The following is a 14,776-nucleotide window of genomic DNA, read 5'->3' as shown; positions in this document are numbered from 1 at the left end:
AATTGACCTTATATATGTTTCATTGATCTATATGTTTTTCCTCTCTTGATTATTGTCATCTACAGCAAGCTTTCAAATCAAATTTATTTTAGCCATTCTAGGTTGTTTTTAGTTCTACAATAAAGGCTCGTGTGATTTTGTGATTGTACTGAATCCATAGACCTATTTGTGGAGAATTGACATCTGAACGTTATTGATTTTTTTCAGTCTATTAAAATGGTATATCTTGCCATTTAGTTACGTTTTTAAAAATGTCTTTCAGCAGCGTTTTATAGTATTCAGTGAACAGGTCTTGCACATATTATATTATCTCTTCTCTAATTGTTTCATGTGCCTGTGATGCTATTGTAAATGGTATTGTTTTCTAATAGCATTTCTCCTTTGTTCATTGCTAGTATATGGAAACACTGTTGATTTTGGTGCTGTGACTTTGCGCCTTGAGACCTTGCTAAATTTACTTATTATTGCTAGTAGGGGTTATTTGGGGTAGATTTGAAGAATTTTCTACATGCCCAATCATGTCATCAGAGAATAAAGAGAATTTTATTTTTCTTTCTTAACCTGTATACATTCTGTATCTTTGTTGCCTGATCACATTGGATAGCACCTCCAGTACAACATTGAAATCAGTTGTGAGATTGGATATATATCCAATTCATTTTTTTTCTTTTCTTTTCTTTTTTTTTTTTTTACATAACACAATTCTTATTTATTATCTCACAATTTCTATGTGTCTGGCGTCAGGACCTGGCTTAGCTGGGTCCTCTGCACAGTGTCTCCCAAGGCTGAAATCACGAGTTGTCCAGGCTGCAATCTTATCTGGGGCTCAGTATCCTCTTTCAAGTCCACGTGGTTGCTGCCAGAATTCAGTTTCTTGCAGCTGTAGACCTCTTGGCGATGTGCTTCTCCAGGCCATCAGGGGACCATCTCTGACCTCCAGACCTCTTTTAAAGGAATCACCTGATTAAAGTCCTCGCAGGATAATTTCCTTTTTGTTAAAATATTTTGTTAAAGTATTTCATTCTTAATGTTGGTATTATTTTCTTCTCTCTTTTTTATTGCTTGGTCTACCTAAAGGTTTAACAAGTTTGATCTGTTCATGAAAACAGCTTTTGGTTTCATTGATTTCCCCTGTTCATAATTTCCTTTTTGTTAAAATAAAATCAACTGAGTCAGGAGCTTAATTACATCAGTGTAATCCCTTCCCCTTTCCATTTTAATTTTTATTAGGGAAGTTGTGAGTGTACAAAACAATCATGCATAAAATACAGGATTTCCGTACACCACCCCACCGCCAGCAACTTCTTGATTGATGACAGTACTTTTTTTATAATTGTGTTTTTTTAACAGTAGTTACCTTTGTTATAATTGCTGAAAGATTATTAAAATAGTTCTATTGTCTGTGGTTTACATTAGGTATATTTTTTCCATATACCACCCTATTATTACCAGCTTGTCATACACTTGTTATAAAACTTGAAAGAACATTCTTATACTTGTACTATTAACTACAGTCCATCATTTACAATAGGCTTCACTGTGCTGTACTGTAGAATGGATATTTTTGCTGTTGTTCCCAGCCTTAGGGAAAAGCAATCAGTTTTTTATCATTAATTATGTTAGCATAGGTTTTTACTAGATGTCCTTCATCAGATTGAGAAAGTTACCCTTTCGTCTTATTTTGCTGGGACTGTTTATCAAGAATTGCTGTTCAATTGTGTCAAATGCTGTCTTTTGTATCTATGAGAAGATAAAGTTTTTTCCCCTTTCTTCTGTAAATATGTGAATTTCATCATTTGATTTTTGATCATTAAACTAATCTCACAGTCCTAGTATAAATCCCACTTGACCACAGACTATTATCCTTTTTGTTCACAATATTCATTGATTATCCTTCAAAAATTTCGTTGCTCAATAGTAAAATACTCTTTTTCATTCCTAATATTGGTATTATTTTCTTCTCTCTTTTTTATTGCTTGGTCTACCTAAAGATTTAACAAGTTTGATCTTTTCACGAAAACAGCTTTTGGTTTCATTGATTTCCCCTGTTCATTTACTTGCTATATTATTTATACTATTATTTTTATTATTTTTATCCTTCTGCCTACATTGGGCTCAATTTGCTCTTTTTCCCCTAGATTCTTAAGGTGGAAGCATATATAATTTGTTTCAGGTATCTTTTCTAAATGTAAACATTTAAAAGTATAAATCACTCTCTAAATACTACTTTAGCTGCCTATAGCAATTTTGATGTGCTGGTGTTTGTGATTATTTAATTAAAAATATTAAAACATTTCCCTTGTAATTGCTTCTTTGATCCATAGTTTACATAAAAGTATGTTGTTTAATTTCTAAATATTTGTGGATTTTCCAGGCATGTCTCTGTTATTGATTCCTTATTCAATTCTGTTGTGGACAGAGAATATATTCTGCATGATTTCAATCCTTTTAAAGTTACCAAGACTACCGAGACATACTGTGTTATGCAGTAGCTATAGTCTATATTAGTGAATATTTATGTGCACTTGAAAAGAATGTGTATTCTGCTTTTGTCAGGTGCAGTCTTCTATAAAAAAAATCAATTACATTAAAATAGTTCTTTTTCAAAGTAGTGGTTGGTGCATATTCCTTGAGCAAGAGAAGTGGCACTGGCTTTAACAGGGAGAAGCAGGCTACTTCTGTCTTTCCAGGGGAGTCAGGGAATCTGGGAATACAAGATTTTCAAAGGCCTCCACCTGTGTGCCCATCTCAAGACTCAGAGTCCCACTCCTTCCCAATTTTGTCCTGAACTTGGTGTTTCTGGAGGTGAGCTGAGAAAACAGTCTCTTTCTCTGCTACGGAGGGGGCACCCGGATTTTCACACCTCACCTTAATCTGCAGCAGCATTTGTTTATCTTTTTCCAGTGCACCCATAGCACTCAGCAACAGTCATCTGCTTCCATAATCCTCATTAACTGCGATTCCCCTAAACCTCTCGAATGCCTGAGATCTTGCACCCATCAGCACATTTCCTTCCATCTGTGTCATCACCAGTGACAGTTGTACCAATCGCACTGCTGCAGCATTCCAGAGATTTTCACTTCTCTACCTGCTACCACATTGCGTCCTCTTTGCCAGCCAACCAGTGGGTGGTCTGGCTCCAAATCCCATTTTAGAGTCTGCTTCCTCAGACGACTCCTGATATGAACTATATTTGTGTTTCTTGGAAGATGAGCTCTGAGACCAAGATCTGTATTCAGGAGGTTACCTTGAAAGCACTTTCTGGAGCAACAACTGTAAGTGAGAGACGCAGGTGTGGATGAGAAGTTGAAAGTGATGCAGTTGTAACCGAGGTGGCAGCTGGCCCAACAGGAGGCTCTAGAGCTGGGGCAGCCCTTTAGAATAGTCTTGTACTGAGGCAAGGGGACGGGGCCTTTGAACTTCCACATTAAACAATCACTGGGTACAGGCTGCTCCTGAGGAGCAAGTTAGCTTCCTTTGGCTGAGCATCAAAGCCCAGAAATAGACTCAGCTGTGAGTCATTGGCTCACACTCCAGACATTGGCCAATGCTGCCAGCAGCTGAGGCAGTGAGTGCAGTGACCCTGCAGGGTATCTGAATGGCCCATGGCAGCACCCACTATGCCATTCCCAACAAATCCTGGATGTTGTCTAGACCTCAGAGAGGTCATTGATGATTCCTGGCCCCTTTTCTCTGCCACATGCAATAGGACTAGTAAAAATGGAGCACAGAATATATAGCCATAATTTCTGCAAAATTCTGCCTGTAATATCATGGAATTTGTTGAAGATGAAGATCCAGTTTTCTCCTTACCTCTCTATCAATTTTCCATCCATAAACCCACTCATATTCATCTCTGTCACTCCCTTATAATTGTATGTTGCAGTTCTCTGAAGGAGGAGCAAAGGAGAGTAGTCTCACCAGGGCTGCCATGTTCAGTTGAGCAGGTTTTGCACTGCAGAAGTCTATAGGGAGTCTTGAGGTAAGCCATGGTCAATGCAGATCAGGAAGCATCTTATCATGGAGGTTTTTTTTTTTCTAGATAACGTAATTTTTCAAAGTTATGCCAACATATTTCCTATAGGTTTTAGGATAAGTAATCCTTGGTTTTCATAACGGAAGTGGGAAAAGAGAAGAAAAGTAGAAGCAAAGGAAGATTGGTTCTGAGTGTGAAATCAACTCAGATGGAGAAGTGAAGAGGTGGGAAGATAGCATAAGGCATAGATTCACACAAGTCTGATAGGAATGTATTTGGGAACATAGAGCTCATCAGCTAGTAAGGGATATGGCAGAGAAAAATCGGTCCACAGAGAACAATAGTAGTACAGACTTGCCCCTTCCTGGGGCCAGTATGGTGAAACCTGATCTTAGCACTGTCTTCCATCCTCCTCTCAGCTTCCCCAGGGTCTAGTAGAAGAAGAGCCATATTTACCTAACCCAAAGGATGTGCAGGTTTTTGTTTATATAGACAGTGTCTTTGAGAGAATGAAAAGAGCTGTTAAGAGCAGATAATTTCATGTTTATTGCAAATCATGTTGACAAAATCTGCCTTAATCATTATTTGGCTGGAGCACAGCCAACCTCCCATCTTCCTTTCAGAGGGACTTACTGGAAAATTAAACAGGGATGATTTGGAAGCATGGCATGTGCAATCTGAGACACGGATAGAGGTGTGGGTGAGGGAATTGGGAGAACAGAAGTAAAACTAAAAAAAGAAGGAAATCTTTATGCCAGACTCTTAGGCATGACAAATAGGCTTCATTTTATGCCCATTATGATAAATTGGTTGTTAGGAAATGTTGAGAAGGATGTGAGATTTAGTAGGAAAGATTGACACTTATTAGTGATGGTTCTACATATCTACCACTGCCCAACAAACAAACCCCAAACTTAGAGCTTCAAACAACAAATGTACTATTTGCTCATGAGTCTGTGGCTCAGCAGTTTGGTCTGGTCTCAGCTGAGGTCACCCATGTGGCTGTTGTCCTCTAGTGGCTTTACTGGGTGGATGTTCCAAGATGGGCTCACTCCTGTGTCTGACCCTGCTAACTGTTGGCTTGGCCTCTCCCTACATGGTCTCCATCTCAAGGAGACTTGTTAAGGAGGAGTCACAGGATGACCTCACGTTCCATGAGGGTGAGAGTAGAAGCTCCAAGGCCTTTCGAGGTCCAAGCTCAGATGTTTCACAGTGACACATCTGCCGTACTGTATTGGCCAAAGCAAGTCACAAGTTCAGCAAAGATTCAAGGGGTGGAAATAGATTCCATCTTCTGGTGACAGGAAGAGCTAAGTCACAGTGCAAAGGGGCATGGCTTCACTTGCAAAGGGACAATTCTTTTAGCCATCTTTGCCAATGATCTGCCATGTTTCTAAGGCCAGTGAGGATACAAGGAAGTTGCAAGTTGGAGAGTAACAACATGCATCCTGGGTTTTAGCCAGTCCTGTGCCATCTGCCTTTTAACCAATGGTGAAGATTTCTTTTTAAGGTAGGAAAAGGGTCATCTTAACATCCCAATAAATGTCTTTCACTATATAGGAAGAAGAGCCAGTGGCTCCATCTTTACAGGGAGGTTTAAATGGTTATGTGAATTTTCAGATATTTCTACATGGCTCATCACCAGCTGTTTTTGTGACATTGAAGTAAGGTTAATGATGCCACCGGAAAGACTTTCTAATTTTCACTTTGGTAACTATACAATCATAATACATCTTACTAGCCATCTGCTTAAATTAGAAACATAAATGAGCTTTAACATGGTTTATCACTTTTGTTTGAGAAAGTAAATCAACTAATTGAAAGCCACAAGTATTCCAAATGGAAATGACTTAAACACAAGAAGCATGGACCACTTGGTGAGAATTTGACCATTTCAAAATAAAAAAGGGGAGAAAAGTAAGAGGAGTAAAACTAGTGTTTTTCATGGACCTACTACGTGCCAGACATGTGAATGCATTAACTCCTTTTTACAAATGAAAAATCTGAGCTTCAGAGAAGATCAGTGACTTGCCAACAGTTGTCATCTAGATAGTTTGAAAGCTAGGATTCAAGCTGGGTCTGCCCATAACCCTACTAATAGTCCCTTACCAATATGTATTGAGATTGACACATATTTTATACATTTTCAAATTATATACACTTTAGCCTGCTTTAAAAAAGCTATAATTATATCATAAGCATTTTACCCAGCTGCAGTAGAGCTTCATAGTTATTTTTAATGGCTCCAAAATATTTGAAAATTTCTTTGATATATTGGACCACAAGGTAATTTATCATTTTCTTGATTAGGGCTGAGAACCATGACCTAGAGTAAATCTGGTTTAATCAAATTTCTAGAGATTGTTATATATATTTTTTTCTGGATCAAATGTTACATTTACAACTTATCTGGGCCTTGTCAAGTTCTTTTTGCCATTTTCCTTGTAATGATATTTATTAACAAGAGTCCACCTGCTGAGATAATTACAAGGGAGTAAGTTCATGAAATTAGGCATGTACTTTTATACCTAATACTTCTACTTGTTGTACCCAAACACCTTCTTCTTATTTCAAGAACAGCACCTTGCTCAAAACAAACCTGTTTGCATTGTAAAGCTGCACTTTCAGACCCACCAGGAAGGTAAGGTTACAAGTCCCAGGGCTTGGCAAGATGAGGGTGCACCACCCATCTCCAGCCAGTAGATGTCTCTGTTTCATTCACCCTCCATGGCAGGTTCCTCATGAATGGGGGAGCTTGGGACCAAAACCTGGGTGGAAGATTGTCCCACTCGTCTGTCTTCCACCAGCCTGTACCTCCACCCTCACCCCCCACCCCCAACCTGGTTTCCTGCTTCCAGGCATAAAGGTAATTAATCCGAGGAGTGCGTTTTGAGTTTAAACATATGCTCTACTTCTCCAAATCTGTTTGCAAAGTGGGAATGGTAACTGAAAACAATCTCTATGGAGCTGACATCTTTTTCTCTTTAAATAGCACCATACTCTGAACTAAAGGTTGTATTACTGAGTCATAACAATTAATTACATTTGGAGGTGAGAAGACAGGATTTAACGCTCTAATGTGATTTGAATTTAGGCCGTTATCTCATCCCACAGCTATTTAAAACAAAATCACTTTTCCATGGGAAGCATCTGCAGCTAAGGATGGTTCAAAGCTTAAGTCTGAAGCCATCCCTGGCAACCGAATATTCCTGTTTTAGCTTCATGAGGGATTTAATATGCACATTCAGATTTTCTAGACTTTTGTAATGAAGTGCATCTTTTCCTACGTAGGGATTCAAGAAAAGAGGTTCAGGGGGCTGGGAGAGGTCTAATACTTGCTTCAGAAATTTTCTTCATTTCCAGTGATGAGTTACTAGAAAAGTGAAAATAGCCACATAGGGTTGACACGCCAACATCTAATCAGAAATCAGGATTTATTGATGGGTCCAGAGCAAGTAGCACAGACTGGGGAGGCAGAAGAGAAAGTCACAGGGTTTCTCCCGGCAGGCAGCAGTGGGAAGGTCCTGAGGACATCCTGGTGGGCAGAGATCAGCCCATCAGCAGCAGGTCTTCGGCTTTGTCAGAGGCTCCTGGGGCAGCAGCCGTGGCATCAAGGGGTTCCAAAGGAGCCACCTGGAGGCTTGGGGGAGAGCTCTGGGCTGCTGGGGCCGGAGCCTGCGGTTGAACCGCCACTGTGACTCCCCTCAGTATGACTGTGAAACCTTGTGCTCCCCAAGCCTTGGGAAATAGGGTTTGTGTCCCTCTGAGAGCTTCTTTCTGGGAGGCTCAGACAAGCTAATGGCTGGCATCTGGAGTGCTCTGATATCTGGAAATCACTCAGCCCATGCGGGACACAGAAAGGGGCCCATCCTCCCGACATGTGGTGTTTATGTTGCTAGTACCCATGTAGCTCAGGACCCAGGCTGGGCAGGTCTCAAGACCAGATGTCCCAGAGGACCCTTCTACTGCTCCGCTCCCCAGCCATTTACTCCCCACATACAAGGTGCTCTCTCCACCTGTCTATTCCCTCTGTCTGGTGGGCAGTGCCCACCATGGTCTCCTCCCACATGCTTCACCAGCCACCCCCAGACTCAGTTTAGCATCCTCTTCCTGCACCAGCTCTCTCCACTGGTTGCAAGGTCACTGCAGCTCGGGGAGTCTGGCAAGAACTCCGGCCTTAAAGCCATCAGGGTGGGAACTCACTAGGACACTCACTGTCTGTGTCACCTGGGCAAGTGACCTCAGCTCAACCAGCTTCAGCTGTTTCAACCACACCATGGGAATAACAATAATCCATACGGGGGGAAGGAGGCTAGCCTGTGAACCTCCAGGATGGCCCTGGGCTTTCTTTTGGGTTCTCAGAACTTCTCCCAGCGCCTGGCAGATCTCAGGATGAATGAATGATGGGTCATCTTGCCACCAGCCTTCTTGCCCACATGTAAGCTCCCCAGTTCTCTGTCCAGCATGTCACCAAAACCATTTCCCTCCCTCTTATCTTTAAGGCCTCAATCGAGACTTTCCCAACCCCCCTATCCACGAAGTTCACTACCCTGATCCTAGTACATCAGCCCGTTTTATTTTCTTCCCAACATTAATCACCACCTGTCATAGTAGCCGTTCATGTGTTTTCTGGTCCTTGACTGTCCGCCCGGACTAGAATGTAAGCCCAGGAGAGGAGGAACATTTTGTCTTCCACTCTGCACTGCTGTATCCTCAGAAGCCAGCACTGGATCTGGAACGTAATAGGTGCTCAGTTAACTGGAGCAGGAAGACTGAATGGCAGTCTCTTACCCGCTGGCCCGAGAGCCTTTCAAGGGCACCCAGCACAGCGCCAGGCAGGTCACAGGCGCTCACATCCAGAGATGCCCGCGGGATGGAAGCCAGGGGCACTCGGGGGCTACACTTTCTTGAGCAGGACGCCCCCCCGCTCTTCAGGTCTTTCCCTCCGCACCCAGCCGGTGCGTTCCCTTTACCAGCCCCCATCCCAGCCTGGGCTCCCGCGGGGCTCAGGGCAGGCGGTGGCGGCCTCCCCACCCTCCCCTCGCCAGGATTTGGGGGCCGCCCCGGGCATGCTCAGAGCGCGCAGGTCCGGGCGGCGGCGGCGGGGGAGGAGGGAGCGGCCGCCACCGCCGCCGTGCGCTCGCGGGGCCCGGGCGGAGCTGCGCAGTCCGCGGCAGCTGCGCCAGGACAGAGGCGCGCCGCCGTGCCCACAAGTTGCCGGCAGCCAAGCGCCGCGCCGCCTTCTCCCGCTCTCAGCCTCCTGCGCCCACCCGGCGGCGGTCGCCGGCGCCAAGACGCACGTCCCGCGAGCAGCGACCCCAGATGTAAAGCGGGACCGCAGTCCCTCGCCCCCCGGCGCAATCGACGGTCTCGCCAGAGTCTCCTCTGCCAAACCCCGCGGCTGGAAGATGTGGCAGCCAGCCACTGAGCGCCTGCAGGTAAGGGGCGCCCTGGCGGCCGGGGGCCAGCCTGGAGGAGGTGCCCGGGCCGGAGGAATTGAGAAGGCGCCACTTGCAGGGATTTGCCCAAAGCGAACGGGTAGGATGCCTCGATGGGAACAGGATGCTGTCAGCTGAATCGCGCGCCGGGCACCCGGCGGTGGTGAGGGGTGATGGAATTAACCAAGGCCTGGCTTCGGGTGCTACAACTTTTGCTCAGGGGGACTTGTGTGCGTGACAGTACATATAATACTGGACTTTCTGATCTGCAATTTTAGATTGCTGATTTTAGACGCAATTTACTACTTTAGGTTTAGGGTTTTTGAGTCCAGATTTTTTTTATCTTTCCTTTTTGTTTCCAGGACAGACAGAACAAATGACTTGTGAAAGCATCCTTTTGCCAGTATAATTTGGAAATATCAGGCTTGGTTTGGCTTGGTCATGGTATGCTACTTTTCCCCCCCTCTTCTTTGGCTTTCTCTCTTCATCTCCCAGAGCCCTAGCTAGCTCCCCCTATATTTGAAAATCAAAAGTTAGGTTCAGTCAGTGATAGTTATCTCCCAGGCCATTCCTTCAAAAGTTTTTCACTGCTACCTCTAGACATGCCAAAGGATACTCACTGCCTTTGATTTGGATTCTGAAGCTAAGGAGATGAAAGGGGGGTCAAAGAGAGAAAGAGGGTCATCTTCAGTGACACTTGGGGTCCCCCAGGATCCAGCTGACTTCAGGGTTTGTTGACTGCCTTTTGCTTGTAAAAAAACAAATCCTCTAGAGGGAGGGCAGCTACTTGGCCAGATAAAATTCACTGAATCCTGCAGTTAAACTTTTGGCAGGCTCAGAGCTACATTGTTGCATAGTAAACTTTGAAGAAGTGTTTAAGTGGTAAAACACAGCACCCTGGGAGGCTGAGTCTGAAGAGGCAGGACTGCAGGTGAAGCTTGGCGGGCTTGAGAGGCTTTTCAATGAAAATTCAAAGCTGCAAACACAGCCTCTCCCGCAGATGCTGGAAAAGGCCAGCCTGTACCTGTGAGTCCTCCTACTCGGGATTAACCAGTGGAGGGCATTGCATTTGGCAGAAACATTTGCAGCACAGCTCCTTTCCAAGGCTCCCTGGATCCGTGGTTTGTGGCTTCACATGTACAGAGGCCAATCCTCCAGGTCTCAAACAGAAAAGACAAGGAAATGGACCTTTTGCCTTGGAGTGGGGAGGTGGGTGACTGGCTTACCCCCCTCCTCAATCCTAAGAAGGGGAAATCAATATTGGGCTCTGAATGATCCTCAAAAGGCGATGGAAACGTGTATTTTGGCATTCCCACCAGTTACCAGTAGTGCTTTTGAATTCCTCCTTCCGTTCAAGGCCTGGATTCAGATTCTCTTGTAAAGAGGGGAGGAGCAGAGGGCTAGGGGCTGCGGGGGAAGTGAAGGGTTTCCCCTCCCAGTGCCTGGAGTTGGAAGTTGTGGCCAGAATTCCTTTAGTCTCTTTCATGGCCCGTTGAGCGTGCCTCTGAAGAGTTTGTGAATTTTTGTCTCTTGAAGTTATTCCCACCCAGCCTGTTTCACTTAGGGACTCCTGGGCGCTGCAGAGCACATGACACTTGGCAGGGGGGTGGGTGGGGGGAGCTCTGGCTTGTGTTCTGCGTGGAGATTGTTCCTTACTAGAGATGTCTCCTTTCTCTTCTGTGAAATGTATACATGTGCAGTTTGGCATGGCTCCCTAATTACAGTTCTCCTATGCAATGCATTTTTTTTTTTTTTATTTTGAGGTGTAATGTTGAAAGAGCCTGGGTTGTAGGCTTTTGAAAGCTCAGCTAAACAGGGCTTATCACTGTTTAAGAACCTGCTTGTGTCACTGTTGAAAGCCACTGACCAATACCAGGCTCCACTTCATGATCCCCAAATTTAAATTGCTAAAGGGACTGGTTCTCTTTTAAAAGTATGTTGCAAGTGTCGTGACTATAAAATGAGCCAAATGGAGAAAAGCCTTCTTCGTACTCCTTTTCTCCAATAGCTGCTCCACTATTTAAAACACACAATTTTTGTGTTTTTACTTTTTGCTTCTGGCAGAGGGAGTTGTTGGGGGTGAGGCGGTGAGTGAGCTGCCTGTAGTAATATTTTATTTACATTCTTTGTGGTTACCTTTGTCACAGTTTCTGTTTGCTGAATGGAATATTTTCTTCGCCTTTTTGCTCTCAAGGCACCATCATATAGAAACATCCCTTTCCTTTCCAGTGCTTCTGAGTGAGTGAGATGCTTTCCCATTCCAGATTTCACTGGCATAGAAATGGCAATGAAAATTGTGTTCGATGGGGAAATTCTGAGCCCAGCTCTTTAACAAAGTGTAGGGCCCACCCTCCTTTGAAAAATCTTTTTAACCTTTTCAAACAACCTCATTAATTTTTTGCTCATTAATTTTTAATACAAACTCCATAATTCATATGAGCTGGGGTGAAGAATACACTCTCAGGAAATATTTGAAGAGCTTCCTAATAGGACCGAGGAGTCAATTTCCTATACAAATATCTAGAAACAAAAGAGGGGAGGAGAGAAAAGAACTACATCTTTTCTTAATTTACTTTATTAGTTCCTACCAGATGATGCTGATTTGATGGAGCAGTTGCAGAAATTTGGGTAGACCAGACAGCTGCACTCCACCTAATGCCAAGTCCAGCAGCCGGCCCCTTTGCTCAGGCAGTGGACTTGTTGATCAGGTTGGATTATCATTATCATTATCCACTTACTTGCCAAACAAAATGATGCTCATATTTCCTGATTTAACATTTAGCTGTGACCCAAATCCTGCACAGGCAGAGGGACCTGTGGCCCCAGGCAGGGCTGAGCTGGGTAATTTCTCATTCAGTTGCAGGAACCGCAGCAAGTTCATCTGCTCCCTTGAATGTTAAAACTTCTGTTATATCCCATTCGAGCCCGCTCCGGGAGTTTCAGCCATTAAAAATATAATAGGACGAAAAGGGACGTGAAGGTTTAAATTAGCAACCCATCTTTTTAAAATGAATAAATATGAATTCTGCTCTTTTCACCTTCCCCTCTACACAGTGAACTTTTTTTCTTCCCTTACAGGGGCTCAAGAGAGTTAAAATTTTTAAAGAAGCAGATTTGAAACAGGCTCTTCTCAGAAAAGTAAAGGAGACTTTTTCGTTGAAAAAGACTACGTACTGGTTTTCTAACATAGAGATGAGAGATTACTTCTGGCCTTGGTGTTTTAAAATGTGCATGGGTTTGTCTTAATTATTGGGCTGGGTGATTCCCTTAGAACTGACAGACCCATTCACGAAGGAGTATGGGCAGACTTAGCCATCAGGAACCATGATATCTTCAGGGAACTACCAGCTAGATTTTTCTGGAGACCAGAAAAGGAGAAGAGCCAGAGCCAGAGCAAGATGAATGGAGACTGAGTTCCAAACAAAGAAGTCCAGCACATCCTTTTCTGTGGAATAGTTATTACAAGATGGAGTGGAATATGAGAGCAGAAAAAGTATGAGAAACAAGTTCTAGCAAACTCTAGCTGTGGAGTCTGTGTGTAACTATCTTCTCATGAAATATTTTGTAAAAATGCCAATTTAATCATTTGCCTGCATCCCTTGAGATTAAAATTTCCCCACACCTCATCCAGAAAATACAGAGCTTTTATCCGTAAATCTGAATATCAGTGTCTCATCTGGACCATTTTTTTCTCTCCTGCCACTTCCTTTTTCACTCTCCTTTTGGCCAATTGCTGTTCATTAGTGCATCCAAAAGTGAGTGAAAAGAGGAACGCTAGAGAGAAAACTAGATTCCTGAAAAATCTTTCTTTTGGATTCTTGTTAAACTTCTGGCTGAAAAAGTTTTTCCTTTTTAGGTAAAGTATTGGGTATTTAGGAGGTGAAAGTATTATTTTTCCCTTTGCCTTATCATATGTGGTAGATCTTGCCTTGACTTGGGGTATGGATGGTTCTATGTTTATCTCTGTGTTATTATACCACTTCACTTTCCCCTGAGAAGTGAGTCTATAGAACCTTTTAAAACATCTTCTGGAGACCATTTGTTCTAGTCCATTGGGCAGAGAGAAAATTTGGGAAAATCTGGTCCTTTTCCATGCAGATCAGCATGACCAAAGGAAGGTAGAACAAGGTGAATGAGACAAAGTGAACAGGCTGCTTTCATTAAGCGTGCACTGCGTGTGTGGTATGTGCTTGGATTATTTAGCTCAGTTATCTCCCACAACCACTTTTATCCCCATTTTATAGATAAAGAGACTGAAGCTCTGAGAGGTTAAATAATTTGGCTAGGATCATACAGCTGGAAATTGGGTTGGAATTTGCGCCAGGTGGTTTGGCTCCAGATCTTACATCTTAACCACTTTACTGTGGTGCAGAAAGATAAGATAAAGTATGACGCAAAATGCTATGCACATGTTGGTACAGTTGATACCAATAAATAGAATTAGAAACATAGTGGAGTCCTTGGCTTGGAGAGCCTGCTTTCTTATTTCTTGTTGGAGCAGTGTGCCTGAATCTGTTGACCAAGGGCTATCCTGACTGTTTTTGGTGGTCCAAAATTTCTGGGGGAAATAAACTGCTCTGTTATACTTAAGCTGAAATTCTCAAGTGCTATTTAAGAGTCTTTCCAACTGGAGTGCATGGCATTTTCCAAACTAGAGACCTTGAAGGCTGATAATCAAGGTTGATCATGTATGCAGTTTAAATAAAAAAATAGGGGACAGGAGGGAGGAAGTTGGAGAGTTTCAGAGCAATTGCTTAGAAATCAGCGATAGCCAGTCTTAGAGAGGCGCCATTTTCTCATGAAACCGATTCTAGTTCATGGTCGTTTTCTCCCCTTGTAGTTGAGTGAGCACAAAGCCAGTGGACCCTGTCATTCATAAAGAAAGCATGGAGTTATTAATTTCAGTCCTGAGTCATTCCCCGAAGTACAATGCCATCTTCCGTCATTGGGCCTTTCTCCAAGTTTGTCAGCAAAATCACTATTAAGTGATTTGCAAAATCCTAGCATTGAAGAAAAACTTTCTGCCTCTTGGTTACCCATTGCCTCATGGGGCTGTTTAATGTTGACTGTACTGGGTTATCTTTGGGGTTAGGCAATTTTTGCATTTTGTTTGATGTTCTAGATTAGCCCTCTCCTCCCCCTTTTCATTGCCACTGTCTCCCTTCTACCCTGGCAGTTAGCCCTTGAGGAGACCTTGGAAGAGTTGGGAATCGACAGCCCCAAGGCTGATCAAGATCAGGCCTCCACTGGGGTATTTTACTCCACAAATAGCAGCAGTTCAGGGACTTATTAGTGGTTAGCAAATAAAACGAGTCCAGGAAAACTCAATGACTGCAGTGTGCTTCTTTCAGCCACCCTTGGG

General features: G+C 43.4%; 1 protein-coding gene across 1 annotated transcript in view; it reads left to right on the top strand.

The window, feature by feature from the left end:
* The first annotated feature begins 9,083 nt into the window (after positions 1-9,083).
* Positions 9,084-14,776, top strand: part of PID1 (phosphotyrosine interaction domain containing 1) — a 219,926-nt gene continuing 214,233 nt past the window's right edge. Inside the window, exon 1 of the mRNA XM_037850186.1 lies at positions 9,084-9,414. Within this exon, the coding sequence (XP_037706114.1) occupies positions 9,385-9,414 (30 nt within the window). The 5' untranslated portion in view covers positions 9,084-9,384. The remainder of the gene's footprint in view (positions 9,415-14,776) is intronic.

The sequence above is a fragment of the Choloepus didactylus genome, chromosome 9, assembly GCF_015220235.1.
Source record: "Choloepus didactylus isolate mChoDid1 chromosome 9, mChoDid1.pri, whole genome shotgun sequence".
In the NCBI taxonomy this organism is placed as follows: Eukaryota; Metazoa; Chordata; class Mammalia; order Pilosa; family Megalonychidae; genus Choloepus; species Choloepus didactylus.
Note: the sequence above shows the minus strand (reverse complement) of the source record. Positions and strands in the feature narration are given on the sequence as shown.